This window comes from Mya arenaria, chromosome 2 (genome assembly GCF_026914265.1).
Source record: "Mya arenaria isolate MELC-2E11 chromosome 2, ASM2691426v1".
In the NCBI taxonomy this organism is placed as follows: Eukaryota; Metazoa; Mollusca; class Bivalvia; order Myida; family Myidae; genus Mya; species Mya arenaria.
In genome coordinates this window covers 9,137-25,286 of record NC_069123.1, presented here as the reverse complement: position 1 = coordinate 25,286, position 16,150 = coordinate 9,137, and the positions used below count along the sequence as shown (strand labels likewise).

The 16,150-nt window shown below is 35.9% G+C and overlaps 1 protein-coding gene across 3 annotated transcripts in view; it reads left to right on the top strand.

Moving 5' to 3' along the window:
* Nucleotides 1–15,914, top strand: part of LOC128212719 (zinc phosphodiesterase ELAC protein 2-like) — a 28,968-nt gene extending 13,054 nt beyond the window's left edge. For all 3 annotated transcript variants that reach the window (XM_052918067.1, XM_052918068.1, XM_052918069.1), the window contains exons 12-18: nucleotides 2,035–2,680; nucleotides 3,210–3,346; nucleotides 8,326–8,410; nucleotides 11,356–11,476; nucleotides 12,455–12,533; nucleotides 13,487–13,631; nucleotides 15,212–15,914. In XM_052918067.1, coding sequence (XP_052774027.1) covers nucleotides 2,035–2,680; nucleotides 3,210–3,346; nucleotides 8,326–8,410; nucleotides 11,356–11,476; nucleotides 12,455–12,533; nucleotides 13,487–13,631; nucleotides 15,212–15,499 — 1,501 coding nt within the window. In that variant the 3' untranslated portion in view covers nucleotides 15,500–15,914. The remainder of the gene's footprint in view (nucleotides 1–2,034; nucleotides 2,681–3,209; nucleotides 3,347–8,325; nucleotides 8,411–11,355; nucleotides 11,477–12,454; nucleotides 12,534–13,486; nucleotides 13,632–15,211) is intronic.
* The last annotated feature ends 236 nt before the right edge of the window (nucleotides 15,915–16,150 follow it).

Here is a 16,150-nt window from a genome sequence, read left to right as displayed (position 1 = left end):
AGTCATATGCGGATCATATTCATGATTTGTACTGGTTCCCTTGGTAAAAACCACAGGTACTGGTGTTGATTTGAACAAGACATGAAGATTTATCCTATTGGTACTTAGCCCCGCAACCCTTTGGAGTGAAAGGTTGACACATACAGCACTAAAGCCCTAACTCTCAACTTTATTTATGTACAAGATAGGACTTAATTTACTGGACAAAGCTCTTAAAGATACTGATTACTTTTGAAAATAAAAAAAAGGATTGAACTAAATTGGTTTGTAGCGTCCGTTCCTGTTGAATTGCTTGTTATAAGTGACACAAAACGACATTGCAGTAGGTATTAAACCAGTTATAAATTTACTCATTTATGTGGTTCTGGCATTAATCGAGCCAAAGTGAACTATAATGTTCCATTGACAGATAGTTGTACAAAAAATCAGTTTGTCCAGAGGTTGTGTTGTCTGTGCTTAAACTTTGTCATGCATGGGGAAATTTTGAAATAAATGGCACAGGAGTTTGGCGATGAAAGGCGATATAAAGGCAGTGTGTTGCATGCATGACCCACTTTCCTACCAGGAAGGTGAAGGTCACATTTAAAGGCCAATCCTTATGGAATGCTGCATACCTGCACATATAATATAGGTGTTCATGTCCAGGCTGTAACTATGTCATGCAAGGGAGATTCGAAAAAAAAATATGGCACAGATATTCGACACATCAAGTAGATATATTGGGTACTTACCTCTGAGTTCATAGCTCCCCTGCACTTGAAGTCAACTAACATGGGGTCAAACATATTGTCAAATCCTGTTGGCTTGAACTTCCTTTGCTCGAATTCCTCCTTTGCTGGAGCTAGACGTAAAGATTTCATTTCACTAAAGGTAAACATTCCAGTTTGGCTAAAATTTTCTGAGGCTCGAGGTATTTTCTTCGTTCTCTGGGAGTTTGAACCAACGGGGTTCGACTGTATATACTTAAAGTTTATGTAGGATCATCACGATATTTACTCCAGTCCCTGGGGGTTTGACCCAACGGGGTTTGACTGTATATGCTTATAGTTTATGCTAGTTCATTGCGATATTGTCTCCGGTCCCTGGGGGTTTGACCCAACGGGGTTTGACTGTATATGCTTATAGTTTATGTAACTTAATGATAATCCAAGTTTTTTTGGCCGATCCCTGGGAGCTCATGCCAACGGGGTTTGACAGTATATATGCTCAAAGTATATGTAAGCTCATCGAGGTAATTCCGCCAGTCCATGGGAGTTTGAGCCAAAGGGGTTTGACTGTATGCTTATAGTTTATGTTATGCCATCCTAAATGTAGTCATATTTCATTGATCTGTGGATGTTTATCACTTACAGTGACATCTCCTGTTTGACTTTATTTCTATACTCTGCAAAAAGAGTAATGCAACATCACATATAAAAATCTTTTTTTTTTTAACAAATTTGTAACAGAAATGTCAGATATTTTTGGATAAGTAACCTCTTTAAATGGTAACTTTGGGGGATAACACTTAGTAGGGTGAATTAAGTTATTATTGTACAGGATTGTCATTCTTAAAAATATCTTTTATTAATTACGGATAAATGATTTTGGCTCAAGGCGCTCCTGTCGACCCTGGTGATTTCAACAAAAAACAGATTATAAGAATGGGGATGTTGTTTCCGGGGTTACAGGATAGCATCATGCAAAGATTGGTTTCTGTCCAATAACTTAAGCTTGCAATGATAGATAGTAATGAAAGTTGGTGTGTAGGTAGCTTAGGTGAACAACCAACTTGGGATAGCTTTTGAGGTGGTTGAGTCAATGCCATGGTCACTGTAACTATAAATAGAAAAATGCCCAACTACTTTAGGCTGTTACTTTTTCCTTACTCATACAAGAAATTAATTGGCTATAATTTCTGATTGTCCAGATATAAAAACCTGGTTTTGTCACATTGCAGGTTTTCTTATTGATTTCCTGAAATAAGGTAAATTTGCGTTCTTGAAGTAAGATGGATGCATTAATGTGGCACAATGTTTTTCTTGTATTTGATAGGTACGATTGCTGCCACATTGTTCTCAATGAAGATTCTGGCATGAGATATTACAGAACAGTACACAAACTCTGTAGTTTAACAAACCATGTCCATGGGGGCATCTTTCCATACCCAAAAGGATTTACAGACGTTTATAATAGATGCCAATCTCAACACTTCGTTGACAGTGAATTTGGGTTGAGGTACATTTTGAGACCCAAGCATGGGAAATGCATCGATTGGAGTATGTGTGACGCTGCATTTGATAAAGAAGAAGATTTGAGATATGAAATTGATGAAAATATATTTCATGGTTTAAAGAGTTTAAGAAAAAATGGTGTATTTACAAGTGATTTTTCAAAGGAATCTTTTATGCTTGAAGTTGGACTTTTCAAAGAAATTTGCAAACGGCAGGATTCAACAGCCCAAATCTTTTCTGGGGAATATCCAGTTATAACATTTTTAGGAACGGGCTCCATGACGTCAGGGTTTAGAAATTCCACAGGGATTCTGTTGGAAACCCAGAAAGATGAGTTTATGCTTTTGGATTGTGCAGACAGTACATACCATCAAATGTTGACCATGTTTGGCCACGAGAAAACTATGCACATTTTGTGTAATCTAAAGGCAATATTTGTGTCTCATATGCACTTGGATCATCATGGGGTAAGTCTGCACTCTGAGAAATGTTACTTATTTTAGCAGTGCTCAATGTGAGGTAGTTGGATCGTTAAATGACCCGAGGGCCATCCATCCAACCATCCACATCGAAGCTTGTGAACACTGGAACATCCACATTTCTGAAGCAATTTAAACTTGGATATAAATTGCCATAAATAATATGCAATTATAAACTTATTATGGCAGCTGTGGAACATGCTGTCATAATGGTCAAAAAAATATAAAAAATGATATATAAAGATGTCATCTGATTAACTGATTTTGGTCTATAACTGGACAGGTCATCTGCTTCTCTTGAAGTAATTTTTCCACCATGACATTTATGATAAACTATTACCAGTCTATCAATAGACAGGTCAATATGGTGTTTTATTCTGTCTTCAAAAGTTGCTTTTTGTCCAATCATGAATGGTTTATTTATAGATTTATGATTATAAATTATAATTATTAAGTAATATGAATTAATTTCTTGGTTATAATTTTGTTTACAAGGGTTGCTCTTTCTAATTTTCAGGGTGTTCCAACCATACTGTATTGGCAAGGTCAGGCTAGAAAGAATAAAGACAAGCTGATTGTATTAGGGTCTCCGGTGTTAAAGAAATTGTTGAATTTGTACTCAAAGCACATACAAGATATCCAAGCACATACAGTGTATGTTTAATGCTTTTTAGCTTGACTATTCGAAGAATAGGTGGGCTATACTACTTGCCCCAGCGTCGGCGTCTGGTTATAGTTTTAGGGCAAGTTTCACTTATAAGTCCAATACCCTTTATTCAATTGACTTAATACTTCACACAGTTGTTCAGGGCCATCATATGATGTGGTTAGATAACTCCATATTATTCTTTACACAGATTATGGCCCCTGATTGACTATGGAACTTAGGTTAAAGTTTTAGGGCAAGTTGGATTTTTATGCCCCTGAAGGTGGGCATATTAAAATCGCACCGTCCGTCCGTCCGTCCGGCCGTCCGGCTCTGTAACTTTCCCTTGTATGGACAGATTTTAAAATAACTTGCCACATGTGTTCCACATACCAAGACGACGTGTGGCGTATAAGACTCGTGTCCCTACCTCAAAGGTCAAGGTCACACTTAGTGTTTATTCACAATGGAGTACTGCATATAAGGACATAGAGTATAGGTTGTCGTGTCCGGGCTGTAACTTTCTCTTGTATGGACAGATTTTAAAATAACTTGCCACATGTGTACCACATACCAAGACGACGTGTCGCGTGCAAGACCCGTGTCCCTACCTCAAAGGTCAAGGTCACACTTAGTGTTTATTCACAATGGAGTGCTGCATATAAGGACATAGAGTACAGGTTGTCGTGTCCGGGCTGTAACTTTCCCTTGTATGGACAGATTTTAAAATAACTTGCCACATGTGTTCCACATACCAAGACGACGTGTCGCGTGCAAGACCCGTGTCCCTGCCTCAAAGGTCAAGGTCACACTTAGTGTTTATTCACAATGGAGTGCTGCATATAAGGACATAGAGTATAGGTTGTCGTGTCCGGGCTGTATCTTTCTCTTGTATGGACAGATTTTAAAATAACTTGCCACATGTGTTCCACATACCAAGACGACGTGTCGCGTGCAAGACCCGTGTCCCTACCTCAAAGGTCAAGGTCACACTTAGTGTTTATTGACAATGGAGTGCTGCATATAAGGACATAGAGTATAGGTTGTCGTGTCCAGGCTGTAACTTTCCCTTGTATGGACAGATTTTAAAATAACTTGCCAAATGTGTTCCACATATCAAGACGACGTGTCGCGTGCAAAACCCGTGTCCCTACCTCAAAGGTCAAGGTCACACTTAGAGTTTATTTACAATGGAGTGCTGCATATAACGACATAGAGTATAGGTTGTCGTGTCCGGGCTGTAACTTTCCCTTGTATGGACAGATTTTAAAATAACTTGCCACATGTGTTCCACATACCAAGACGACGTGTCGTGTGCAAGACCCGTGTCCCTGCCTCAAAGGTCAAGGTCACACATAGTGTTTATTCACAATGGAGTGCTGCAATGGTGACAGCTCTTGTTTATTAATAACTTCTATATCTTTTGTTCAATTGACTTAATACTTCACACAATTGTTCAGGGCCATCACACGTTGAGGTTGCATAACTCCATATTATCCTAAATACAAGTTATGGCCCCTGATTGACTTAGGTTAAAGTTTTAGGGCAGGTAAAAGTTTTAGGGCAAGTTGGGATTTTCACTTAAAACTCCCAATACCATTCATTCAATTGACCTAATACTTCACACAGATGTTCAGAGCCATCACATAATGAGGTTAGATAACTCCATGTTATCTGTTATACAAATTATGGCCCCTGATTGACTATGGGACTTAATTAAGGTTTAAGGGCAGGTTGGGATATTGTTAATAACTTCTATACCCTTCATTCCATTGACTTAATACTTCACACAATTGTTCAGGACCATCACCCAATGAGGTTACATAACTCCGTATCCTTAATACAAGTTATGGCCCATGATTGACTTAGGTTAAAGTTTTAGGGCAGGTAAAAGTTTTAGGGCAAGTTGGGATTTTCACTTAAAACTCCAATACCATTCATTCAATTGACCTAATACTTCACACAGATGTGTGACTTAGGTTAAAGTTTTAGGCAAGTAAAAGTTAAGGGCAAGTTGGGATTTTAATAAAAAAACTTCTATACCGTTCATTAAATGCACTTAATAAAATTCAAAAATATTTACAACCATCTTGCAACAAAAACATAACTCCGTTTTAAGCCTAAATACAAATTATGGCCCTTGAATTTTTTTAAATTTTTTTTTTTTAATTTCCTTTGAAAGGCATATTTGTATATTCTTAACCACATTTTCATAATGGGAAATGAAGTTATTTGAATGACTTGCGTCATTGTTTGGGCGGGCTGGTGGGAGGGCAGCATCAAAGTCACTTTATGTATCAATAATTTTTGTTAGGTTTGACATAAAGAGACCAAACTTGGTATTATCAAGTCGTTATTGTATTCTAAGTCAAAGCGGCGTAGTCCAGCGCGCTGTCTTACAACGGCTCTTGTTTGTTCATCTTTTCTGATACCAAACTTACAGCTTTAAAAGGGCAGGGTGCTGCAGAAAGGGGGCTAAGGCATAAAAGGGCACATTGTTTCAGGCCATGAAGAACTAAAATATTATATTTTGACCAAGTGTTAGAAATGTGTTGAATTGAAGTAGTTTAGGTTTCAACTGCCAGATTTATTAATTTAGTATTAATTAATGATCATGTAATATGCTATTTAACAAAACAATTATGCATTACTTGAATACATAAACTTGCTACACAAATAAAACACTGGCAAGATATTTAAATGCTACGAAATATTGAATGCCATTTTGGACTCAACTAAGGACAGTATATGAGGTTTAGTGTATAATACACAGGATTGCCAATGAAAGCCCTGGAGCTTATTTTCAATGAGGTTCTGGAAATCGCTTAGCTCCGGGTGAGTTGATCACATCTCCAACTGTCTGGCATCTATCGTCTGTCCCTCCATCAACAATTTCTTCAAATACAATCTTCTCCTCAACGGCCTGGCCAACTGTCTGGTATCCATCGTCTGTCTCTAAGTCAACAATTTCTTCAAATGCAATCTCCTCATCAACAGCCTGGCCAACTGTCTGGCATCTATCGTCTATCCCTCCATCAACAATTTCTTCAAATACATTCTCCTCATCAACGGCCTGGCCAATTAAGATGAAACTTTACCATCACGTTTCTTGGATGGTCCCATTTCGTAACTTTACAAGGTAATGACTTCCATGCAGAACCCTGGTTACCCTGGCAGCCAAAAGGAAAAACTTGAAGCCTAGAGCTTAGATATTTTTTTGTGTTTCATTTCTCTTTTGTCTATTTGTCCTCTACCAAGTTTGTTCAAAATATGCCCATTGAGTAAAAACTGGCCACACCTTGGGGTACACAAGTCTCCTATCTTGGGGAAATCTTTGAAATTTTGACTGAAACTGCTTTGACCACACCCTTGATATTTCGTTTGTCACTAAGCATCATTAAAAAGTATCTCAGTTTGTTCAAATTATTACTCTTTGGTCAAAACTGGCCCATGTTTCCTGTAGAATTATTTATAAGAAAAACCTCGGAAATCTTCTTGTTTTTTAAATGGCTAAGCCAAGAAACTTGATATTTCGTTTGTAGTATTATACAGTGCTCCCGATATTTTGTTTGTAGCATTGTACAGTGCTCCTCCAAGTTTGTTAAAAATATGCCCCTGGGGACAAAACTTGCGACACCCTGGGGTTCATAAGTTTCCTATAGACTTCTATAGGGAAATCTTTGAAAATCTTCTTTTCTCAAACCAGATGGCCCAGACCTTAGGTATTTGTTATTTAGCATCATATGATAGCTCTTTACCAAGTTGGTAGTCTAGCTTAATTGTGACATTTTGACCTACTTTCTTATTTTCTGAAGCTATGGCAATATAATTGGGCCATGTGTACAGTTTTGAAAACAAATATCAATGTTGGGCTTGGATGACCTTGACTCTGACCTTTAGACCGACTTATGCACCAGTCAACCACGGCCCCCCAGGTCCGGGGGTATAACAGGGATAGCTGTGGAAATGGGCCATGTTTTTACCTTCTTGGTTGCCTCGCAGTGCCGGGTGAATGCGGTGGTTTTGTCTTCACACCAAATATAGCAGGGAATGGGCCTTACCTAGAGTCCCTTGTGTGCGGGGGCATTTTGTGGGGGTTTCACGAGCAGTTCGTTCCCGCTTGGCGGGGACTTTGCCAGGGCTTGGCTAGACCGAAAGTCAAAGTCCCCGCTATTCCCTGGACCTGGGGGGGGCGTGGTTACAATTGACTGGTGCATTATTTTTGAAGCTGCAGCAATGCAATTTAGACCATGTGTGCTGTTTTGCAAATAAATGTCAATGTAGTGGTTGGATTACCTTAACCACTACATGATCATAATTTAATCCCAAGTTGCTTTCCATATACTATTTATCTTATTCATTCTCAAAAAAAGCCAAGTATTGAATTTTCACTCAGGTGAGCAATTTAGGGTCTTTCACGGCCCTCTTGTTTATTTCATGTAACATGATTTTCACCATTTTAAAATGTTACTTTTTTCAAGCTCAAATAAGTAAAAATATTTGTTGCAAACACATAATCTGTGGTCTCAAAGATTGCCAGCATTAATATCAACAATTAATTGTTTGTCCGGTTAGCCCAGTAGTTAGTGCATTTGCTCCTCACCTAGGCAATCGGGGTTTGATTCCCGGCCTGGGCGCATGTGAGTTTTGTTTGTGGTCACCATGCCAGACAAGTGGGTTTTCTCCGGGTACTCTGAATTCCCCCCACAACACAAGACCATCGTGCCAACTAGAATGATTGATATAAGTTGCTATAGCTTGTTTCACAATCGTTAAAAAGTTTGAACTAAACTAAACTCTCATACCTTGTCTCCTCTCTGTAAACCTTGGGGCTGAACTACTGATTATCTCTGGCCAGTACAATACAAGACCACACTCCCACACAACATTGTGCCAACAAGAGTGATTAATTAAAGTTAAAATAACTTGTTTCAGAATCATTATGAAAATAAATAAGTTTATACAAACAATTTATCTTATTTTTCAGATTTATTCCTCATGACAAAACTGCTCTCTGGGAGAGGGAGAAACACAAATTTGATATTGTTCTCCAACGATTAAACCTCAAGTCTGTAAGTACATCTAATTGCATTAAATGAGACCGTAGAATTGAATGTGACAAGCGCATTAAATGTGACATATGATTTTGAAAACTATTGTATAAATTAATTTCGTTCCCAGCACTCTAGTTACCAGGTTATGCAAATGCATTGTATATTTAAATTAAGATTTTTTTTGTGTTTTTTGAGACAGAAAAGTGGAAATGTTGCAAGAGAGAAACTGAAATGCTATTTCTGTAAACCACACTGTTCACAATAATGGAAGTTATTACTGAGTATAAACAGATTCTTTCATTTTTAGCTCACCTGAACACATAGTGCTCACATAGTCCTCAGGGTGAGCTTTTCCCAGCGCCCACTGTCTGTCATCGTCCAGCCAATTTAGATTTTTGCCTCATCTAAGCACAGGTACTTGGTCTTATCTGAGGCCAATCAGTCCAAACAGCTTCAATAATTACTTGAAAGACATCTTCTCTGAAATCATATGGCCAAATCTGATGAAACTTCAGAGGAACCTTCTTTGGGAGGCTTTCAACGCTTAACAACAAGAAGTCTTGATTACCTACAAGATCAAAATGGCAGACTTTCTGTTTTTCTTTAAAAAACATCTGATCTGAAATCTCATACTGTCCCAAATTTATTGAAACTTCACAGGAAGCTTGCTGTTGTGACTTTTTTCAAAAATACAGTAAGATGGCACCATTGACCTACAACAATTAAAAAAATGGCTGAACATCTGTTAAACCTTAAAAATCTAGCTGAAATACCTCTTCTTCTAACTTTACATCAGATACAGCAAAAGAAATAATACCTGCTTAAACTTAAAAAGATTCTGAGCAACTATACCACTGGATGTTGATTGTTTTATTGTATTTAAAAAAAAATGCAGATAAAACTACTTACCGGTATTGTTAAAATCTCTTAATTAAGCTATACACTAAAAGCAATAAAAGAATTTATTGCTTTGTTGTGTATGTCATTATTATTCTTTGAATTATTGTCTGTAATTAGTTACATGGGAATATATTTTATACTTAATCAATTCAATTCTTCTAATTAGTTATTTCTAAGGTAGTAATTGTTCTTTTAATGGACTTAAAGACTAACATAATTCTCTATATATCTTATGTTTATAGAATGATATTGTTTTACCCAATAATGAATTTAAAAATCACCGTAAAAAATTTCCATTGAAATTGACAATTGTACAGAGGTCAATTTTTTTTCAAAATTGTAACTTTCAGCTATTCATTAAATACTGATAACAGGGTTTGCACCGATCTGGAAAAGTCATAGAAAACGAGTATTGTCTGGAAAAATCATGGAATCTTGATTATTTGGATTTTATCATGGAAAAAGCATGGAATATTAAAAAATCGTCATGGAAAGTTGAAAAGTATTCTGGAATAAGTCTGTAAGTGTGTAAAAAAATAAATCTGTTTAAATTTTATTTTAAGAATCCAAATTTAAATGACAAATCGTGAATTTACATCGCTACAAACTATTCTTTTCTATATCGAGTGCGAATCTGCTTGGTTACGAAACATACATTAAAAGTTTACTACTTAACCGGTTTGTTTTTGTGTGTGTGCTTTTTTGAGTTTTTGAAGCGCAAAAAATGAGTCATAGCAAAGGAATTTGTCAATACAACTCTTAGTGGGATACAAATGAACAATACAAAGTTGAAGGTACTGGTTTAAGCCATTTAAGTCCGATAACCGAGGGGTGTTGTTTACCATGTGTGACAAACTTATTGATCTGTCAAATATGGGTGAAGATGCTTTAAAATCGCACATGAAGGGTGGACAACATGTTGGAAGTATTGCACTCCATAATAAAACAACAAAAACATGTGCCCCGTTAAAATATTTTTTCAAACCTGTTGGAACAAATAGTGAGGAAACTGTCCAGTCGGATATGTGTATTCTCCAACCGACTTGCCTCAAACCAAGTGCCAGTGGTACGATGGATTTTTTTGTTTCTAAGGAGGATGTTACAAAAGCTGAAATACTATGGACATTTAAACAAATCATGTCAATCTTACAAAGCTTCTGCTGACAGTGGTAAACTTGTGTATACCAGTAAAATGTGTATATCATTGTCCTGATTTTGAGTTACGTGTGTTTGGATGTTATCATGGAAAACTGAGCAATAGCCTGGAAAAGTCATGGAAAAATCATGGAATTCTGGTACCCAAGATCTGTATAAACCCCGGATGAATTAATACTACTAAATCAATACTTTCAGAAAAAAACATCATTCAGGGCTGCTAAAATTTAATACTTTGTTATCAATTAAGTTTTAGATTTAAAACACCCAGTCTATCACATTATATCGTGCAAAGTGGAAATTGTCAACAGCATTCTTTAGCAATTTATTAACTGGTCCTTAAGTTAGGCTATATTTTTGTCAATATCAAATATAGTCGTCCCCTCCCAAGGTCGTTGTTGCCTCATGATCTACTTAATGTCAATCAGGTATACTACCCAACAGTTGCTACAGTGCTTTACTTAACACATTTCGATTCAGAGCCATCACAGGCCTCTTGTTTTCCGTATCTGTGCTTACATTTTTTTTGTATTATTACACTTTATATCAGTATTTACCTACCTGTATTCTTACACTTTATTTCAGTATTTATCTGTGCTTTCATTTTAGTTCAATTTTGATATGTGCTTACACTTTATTTCAGTATTTATATATGCTTACATTTTATTTCTGTATTGATCTGTGCTTACACTTTATTTCTGTATTTATCTGTGCTTACATTTTAGTTCAGTATTTATCTGTGCTTACACTTTATTTCAGTATTTATCTGTGCTTACATTTTAGTTCAGTATTTATATATGCTTACATTTTATTTCTGTATTGATCTGTGCTTACACTTTATTTCAGTATTTATCTGTGCTTACATTTTTAATAGCTTAGTATTTACTTGTTCTTACATTTAATTTCAGTATTTACCAGTGCCAGTTAATCATGGGTGTGGTTGTCTAGGGATGGTATTGCAACATAACGATGGCTGGAAACTGGTTTACTCAGCAGATACCATGCCCTCTGATAAGCTTATAAAACATGGTTTGAAAAATCTTAATTCTCTTTATCATAATCATGCCTTGGAGGAAAACGTGCAAAATATGAATTATTTATTATATTTCTATATTGCAATTATAATTGATTAATGTTGGGACAAGTCTGAGTTACCTTCCATCCCAATGATAATCCTTTATCGGTAAAGCTGTTTTGATGTGTGGCCTGATTGTTTGTAGGTTTGAGTCTTTTATTTAGTGTCAGTTGTATCCTTAGGCTCAAAAAGAAATATGTTTGGTTTGGGTTACCCGTCCCTACCTACAAAATAGGCGCCGACCGTACCGTTCTTTATTCATTATTTGTTTTTTTAAAGTGTTTGTTTTAATGTGTACCGGTAGTTTAAAACCTTTAAATATTTATACAGAAGATTACTTAAACACCATTCTCCACTGACCACAATAATGGTCTTATATTATAAAGCCCAATTAAAAAAATAAAAAGCCTATTACTAGCCTACGGCCTACCTATGTTTGAAATGGATGTAACCCTAATGAAACCATTTTCTTGGCCTTACCATGGACCTATTATACAGGGATTATATTCATTTTTCATTAGTTTAAACATATTTTATTTTACAACAATTGTGAATGAAGATATTACACATTATATAAATCACTCTCGTTGGCAAGATTTTACGCGAGAGTGTGAATTTGTGTTGACTGAGAAACTGGAGAACGCGGAGAAAATCCACTTGTCCAGCTTGGTGACCACATACCAAACAAGTGGGTTTTCTCCGAGTTCTCCGGTTTCCCCCATAGTCATTTTTTAACTTCTTGGCTTGTCCCTATAGGTTTCATTATATGTATTGAAGGCATAATGCAAACATTTGGTTTTAAATATTCATAAAAATACTTGCGGAAGAATATGACTTTATACGGTCTGAAAAATATTTGCTCAAACTCAATTATAGTACATACATGTACAGACAGACACACTGAAGCTGAACACCATTATTTCCTTTTCTAGGTCAAAACTGTGATATTTTAATCCATGAAGCCACAATGTTTGATGTCCAGCTCCAAGCTGCAAAAAATCTGTGTCACAGGTAAATACTATTCTGACGTCAATATTCTGATATTCGTATTTTGATGTTTGTATGAGCTGGAAAACAAACATGCATCGTTTATGTGAATCTTAAATATTTGTATTATATAGATTATTTTGACGACACATATGAACATGTTTGGAAAAATGAATATATGTTTCCACTTCTGCTGCATAACCAGCCATTGTATAGATACCTTTTCAATCAAAGCAGGGATGATTAAGTTTAGGATTTTTCTGAAATCAGGATTTAGAGTGTAAAATTCCAGATTGCTGCAAATTTTGTTTTGCTAGACAGGCATTAAAGAAATTGTAAAAATTAAATAAATACAATATTATTCAAATTTTAAGTCCGATTTAACTAGTTCAAAATAGTGGATCCTACTAGGGGCCTGAATTCGTCATGTAAGGATTGATGGGCAATTATTATCCCTGCCGTAATTTCTATTTTGATTGTCCTCATCCTCAAATAAGTCTTTGTTTACTAAAGTCCAGCAGCCAAATGTTTATTTTGGGACTGAACCTTGCATCTGAGTAAATAAAAAATATTTTTATGTTGTTAAGCAGATTTAAAAGACCCCCAAGTTAAGGAATCTGTTTGATGGTCTCCTTGAAATGGAGATTTTCAAGATGGCCACCAAACTTTACCCAAATCAACAATTGACTTTTGCTTTTATGTCAATGCTTTGATTCTAGGGCAAATCTAAACTTTTTTGGATTCTGAATATAACGCTGAATTCTAAGATATTTCACACCATATTTAGGCCATCATGGCGTCCAATATGGCCGCCAAAACAAAACTGTCTAATTTGTTATATTTTGTTGCAAATACCATCATTTTGGATTGTTTTAATATTTACAATAAAATGTATGTGTGCAATATCTAATGCAAATAATAATTTTGCAGCTGGACTAATAAAACAATAACAAAGACATTATTTTTACTATTTTCAGTACTGTAAGTCAAGCTATTCGTACCGGAAAACAAATGAATGCCAAGTTTACACTTCTCACCCATTTCAACAAGAGGATGAGACATATACCATTGTTTAGCGATGCGTTTACAGAGGACGTTGGCTATGCGTTTGATTTCATGCAGGTATCAATATTTATGACTTCCGAGCTGTCTTTGATAAATGTTTTATAGCAGGGTCAACAATCAGCTCAAAAATGGCTTTTTTTAGTTATTGATTGTCACTCCACTTTTAGTTATTTCACAGTCTTATGCCATTTAAATGTGTTGAAACTAGTCTGCTTAAAAGGCGTTAGTGAGGTATATTGTATTGGATAATTCTTGTAAAACATTTGTTAGTACGGTATAGAGTTTCATTAATAGCTATTACAAACATTTTTTTAAGCCCACCTGAGCACCAAGTGCTCAAGTTAAGCATTTGTGATTGATCAATGTATGACGTCCATTTTCTGGGATCCATTGTCAACATAGAATTTTTTTTAAAGATCTTGAACTCTTAAACCCCATGGCTTAGACCCATGATATTTGGTTTGCAACTTCTGGTAGTGGTCCTTTATCAAGATTGTTCCAACTATGTCCATTGGGTGTAAAATGTCCTCTCCACAGAGATCTCAGGTTTTCTACAAACTTAACTAGTAAAATGTTAAAAATCCTTTTTTTCTAACTATAAATAAGATACAACAAAAACATTTATACCTGCTTAACACTTCAACAAGTCAATCATTAGGTGTTTATTGGTTAATGGTAAAATATAAAAATAACTTTTATGCAGAGTGAAAAATGCGTGTATTGTAGGAAAAACTGCATCTACCGAACTTCAGAAACCCAGATAAGATGAAAGATATCAAATAAGTGATTAGCTAGGCTCTCAGCTCAGGATTGTGCTAATGGGAAGTGATGTACTAGCTGATATAAGCCCTTTGCTGAGACTCAATAGCCTTCTGGTATGAATGCATTAGAATGAATGGTAGCCATGATATTTACTAGTATGTAGTCTCATTTAGTGGGCACGTGGCTGTATAACAACATTGTGAAAACAATCTCCGTAGGGTCAAAGCTAGATACTTTACTGAAGTTTCAAGTTTTCTTTATACTTAGTAAAATTTTGAAAATCATCTCCTCTAAAACCACATTTCCCAGACCTTTATGATTTGGTAGTAGCCTCATGTTGTAGTCTTTTACCAAAATTGTCCAAATTATGACCATTCGGTAAAATAAAACCTGTCCTGTCCTATGTTTTCTTTATACTTAAATAGTATAATGTTTGAAAATCTTCTCTTTAACCACAAGGCCAAGACCCATGATATTTGGTATGAAGCCTTACGGAATGTAGTAGTTGTTGACCAACATCCTTAATAACCTCTGACCAGTTGATCATAAATTTGGTCAGGGGAGTGATATATGGCCATTTTGATTAGTATATGCAACAATGCTAATCAGAGACTGATTTATTTTACAAAACGATGTGTATAACAAATTCATTACGATGCATGGCATAAGTAGTAAAACAATTTTACAAAATGAGCAGGCATGTTTGACACATTCATTTCTATGCATAGCTTAAGTTGTGAAATAAATATTTTACCATACAGCAGGCGTGTATGACTGATTCATTATGAAGCATGGCTTTGTGAAACAAACTTCTTCCTACATATGTATATTTTGAGACCCTGCTGCTATCTAGACACTGACATCATATTTTGTAGGTGAAGCCAAACCAGCTGCATTTGCTGTATCATATGAAACCCGTCTTTAATGCTTTATATGGACCGTCTATTGCAAGTCAGGAGCTTTTAATGCAAAAGTACGCTAGTGCTAGAAATCAGACAGAAATGTTTTCAAAGGGCATTTTGGAAGCAAGAGAGACACAAGACAACTTAAACTACATAGAGTTTTTGGAAACTTGTAAAATGGATAGGAACCACTGGAAAAATGGAAATTTGATGGAAAAGCTGAAAATAGTGGAAGACAATAGCGACAAGGATAGTGGCTAGGAACACATGTGTGACGAAGAAAATGACTAGGAAATCATGTGTGACAAAGATAACGATTTGGAAAACATGGGTGGCAAAGATAGCCACAAGGAAAACGTGTTTGACAAAGATATCGACTTGGAACACATGTGTGACAAAGATAATGACTAGGGAAACATGTGTCACAAAGATAAAGACTAGAAAAACATATGACATAATGCTGGGATAACATGTGCAACCAAGATAATGACAAGGAAACACGTGTGGCCAAAGAAATGACGAGGATAATATTTTTGACAGAGATAATGACAAGGAAAATATTTGTGACACGGAAAGGCACTTGTGAATAAAGTGGAAATCTGATGGAAAAGCTGAGAACAGTAGAATATATAATCAACAAAGATTATGACGGAAAATGAATAAAATTATGAATTACTGAAGGCTTTCTTATGCCCATATACATATAGCCTTGCTCTTTGTTTTCGATACATTGTTCTTCTAGTTTCTTTCACTTTATCTAAATGAAAGTTCTGAAAGCGTTGAAAGGCTGAGCGACAAGCTTGATTTTACTTTTTATACAATTTTGTACAACAGGCAATACAAATCGAATCCAAAACACTTTCGAGTGGCCCCAAACTATAACCAAGAAGTTCCTCTCATTACCTATGAATA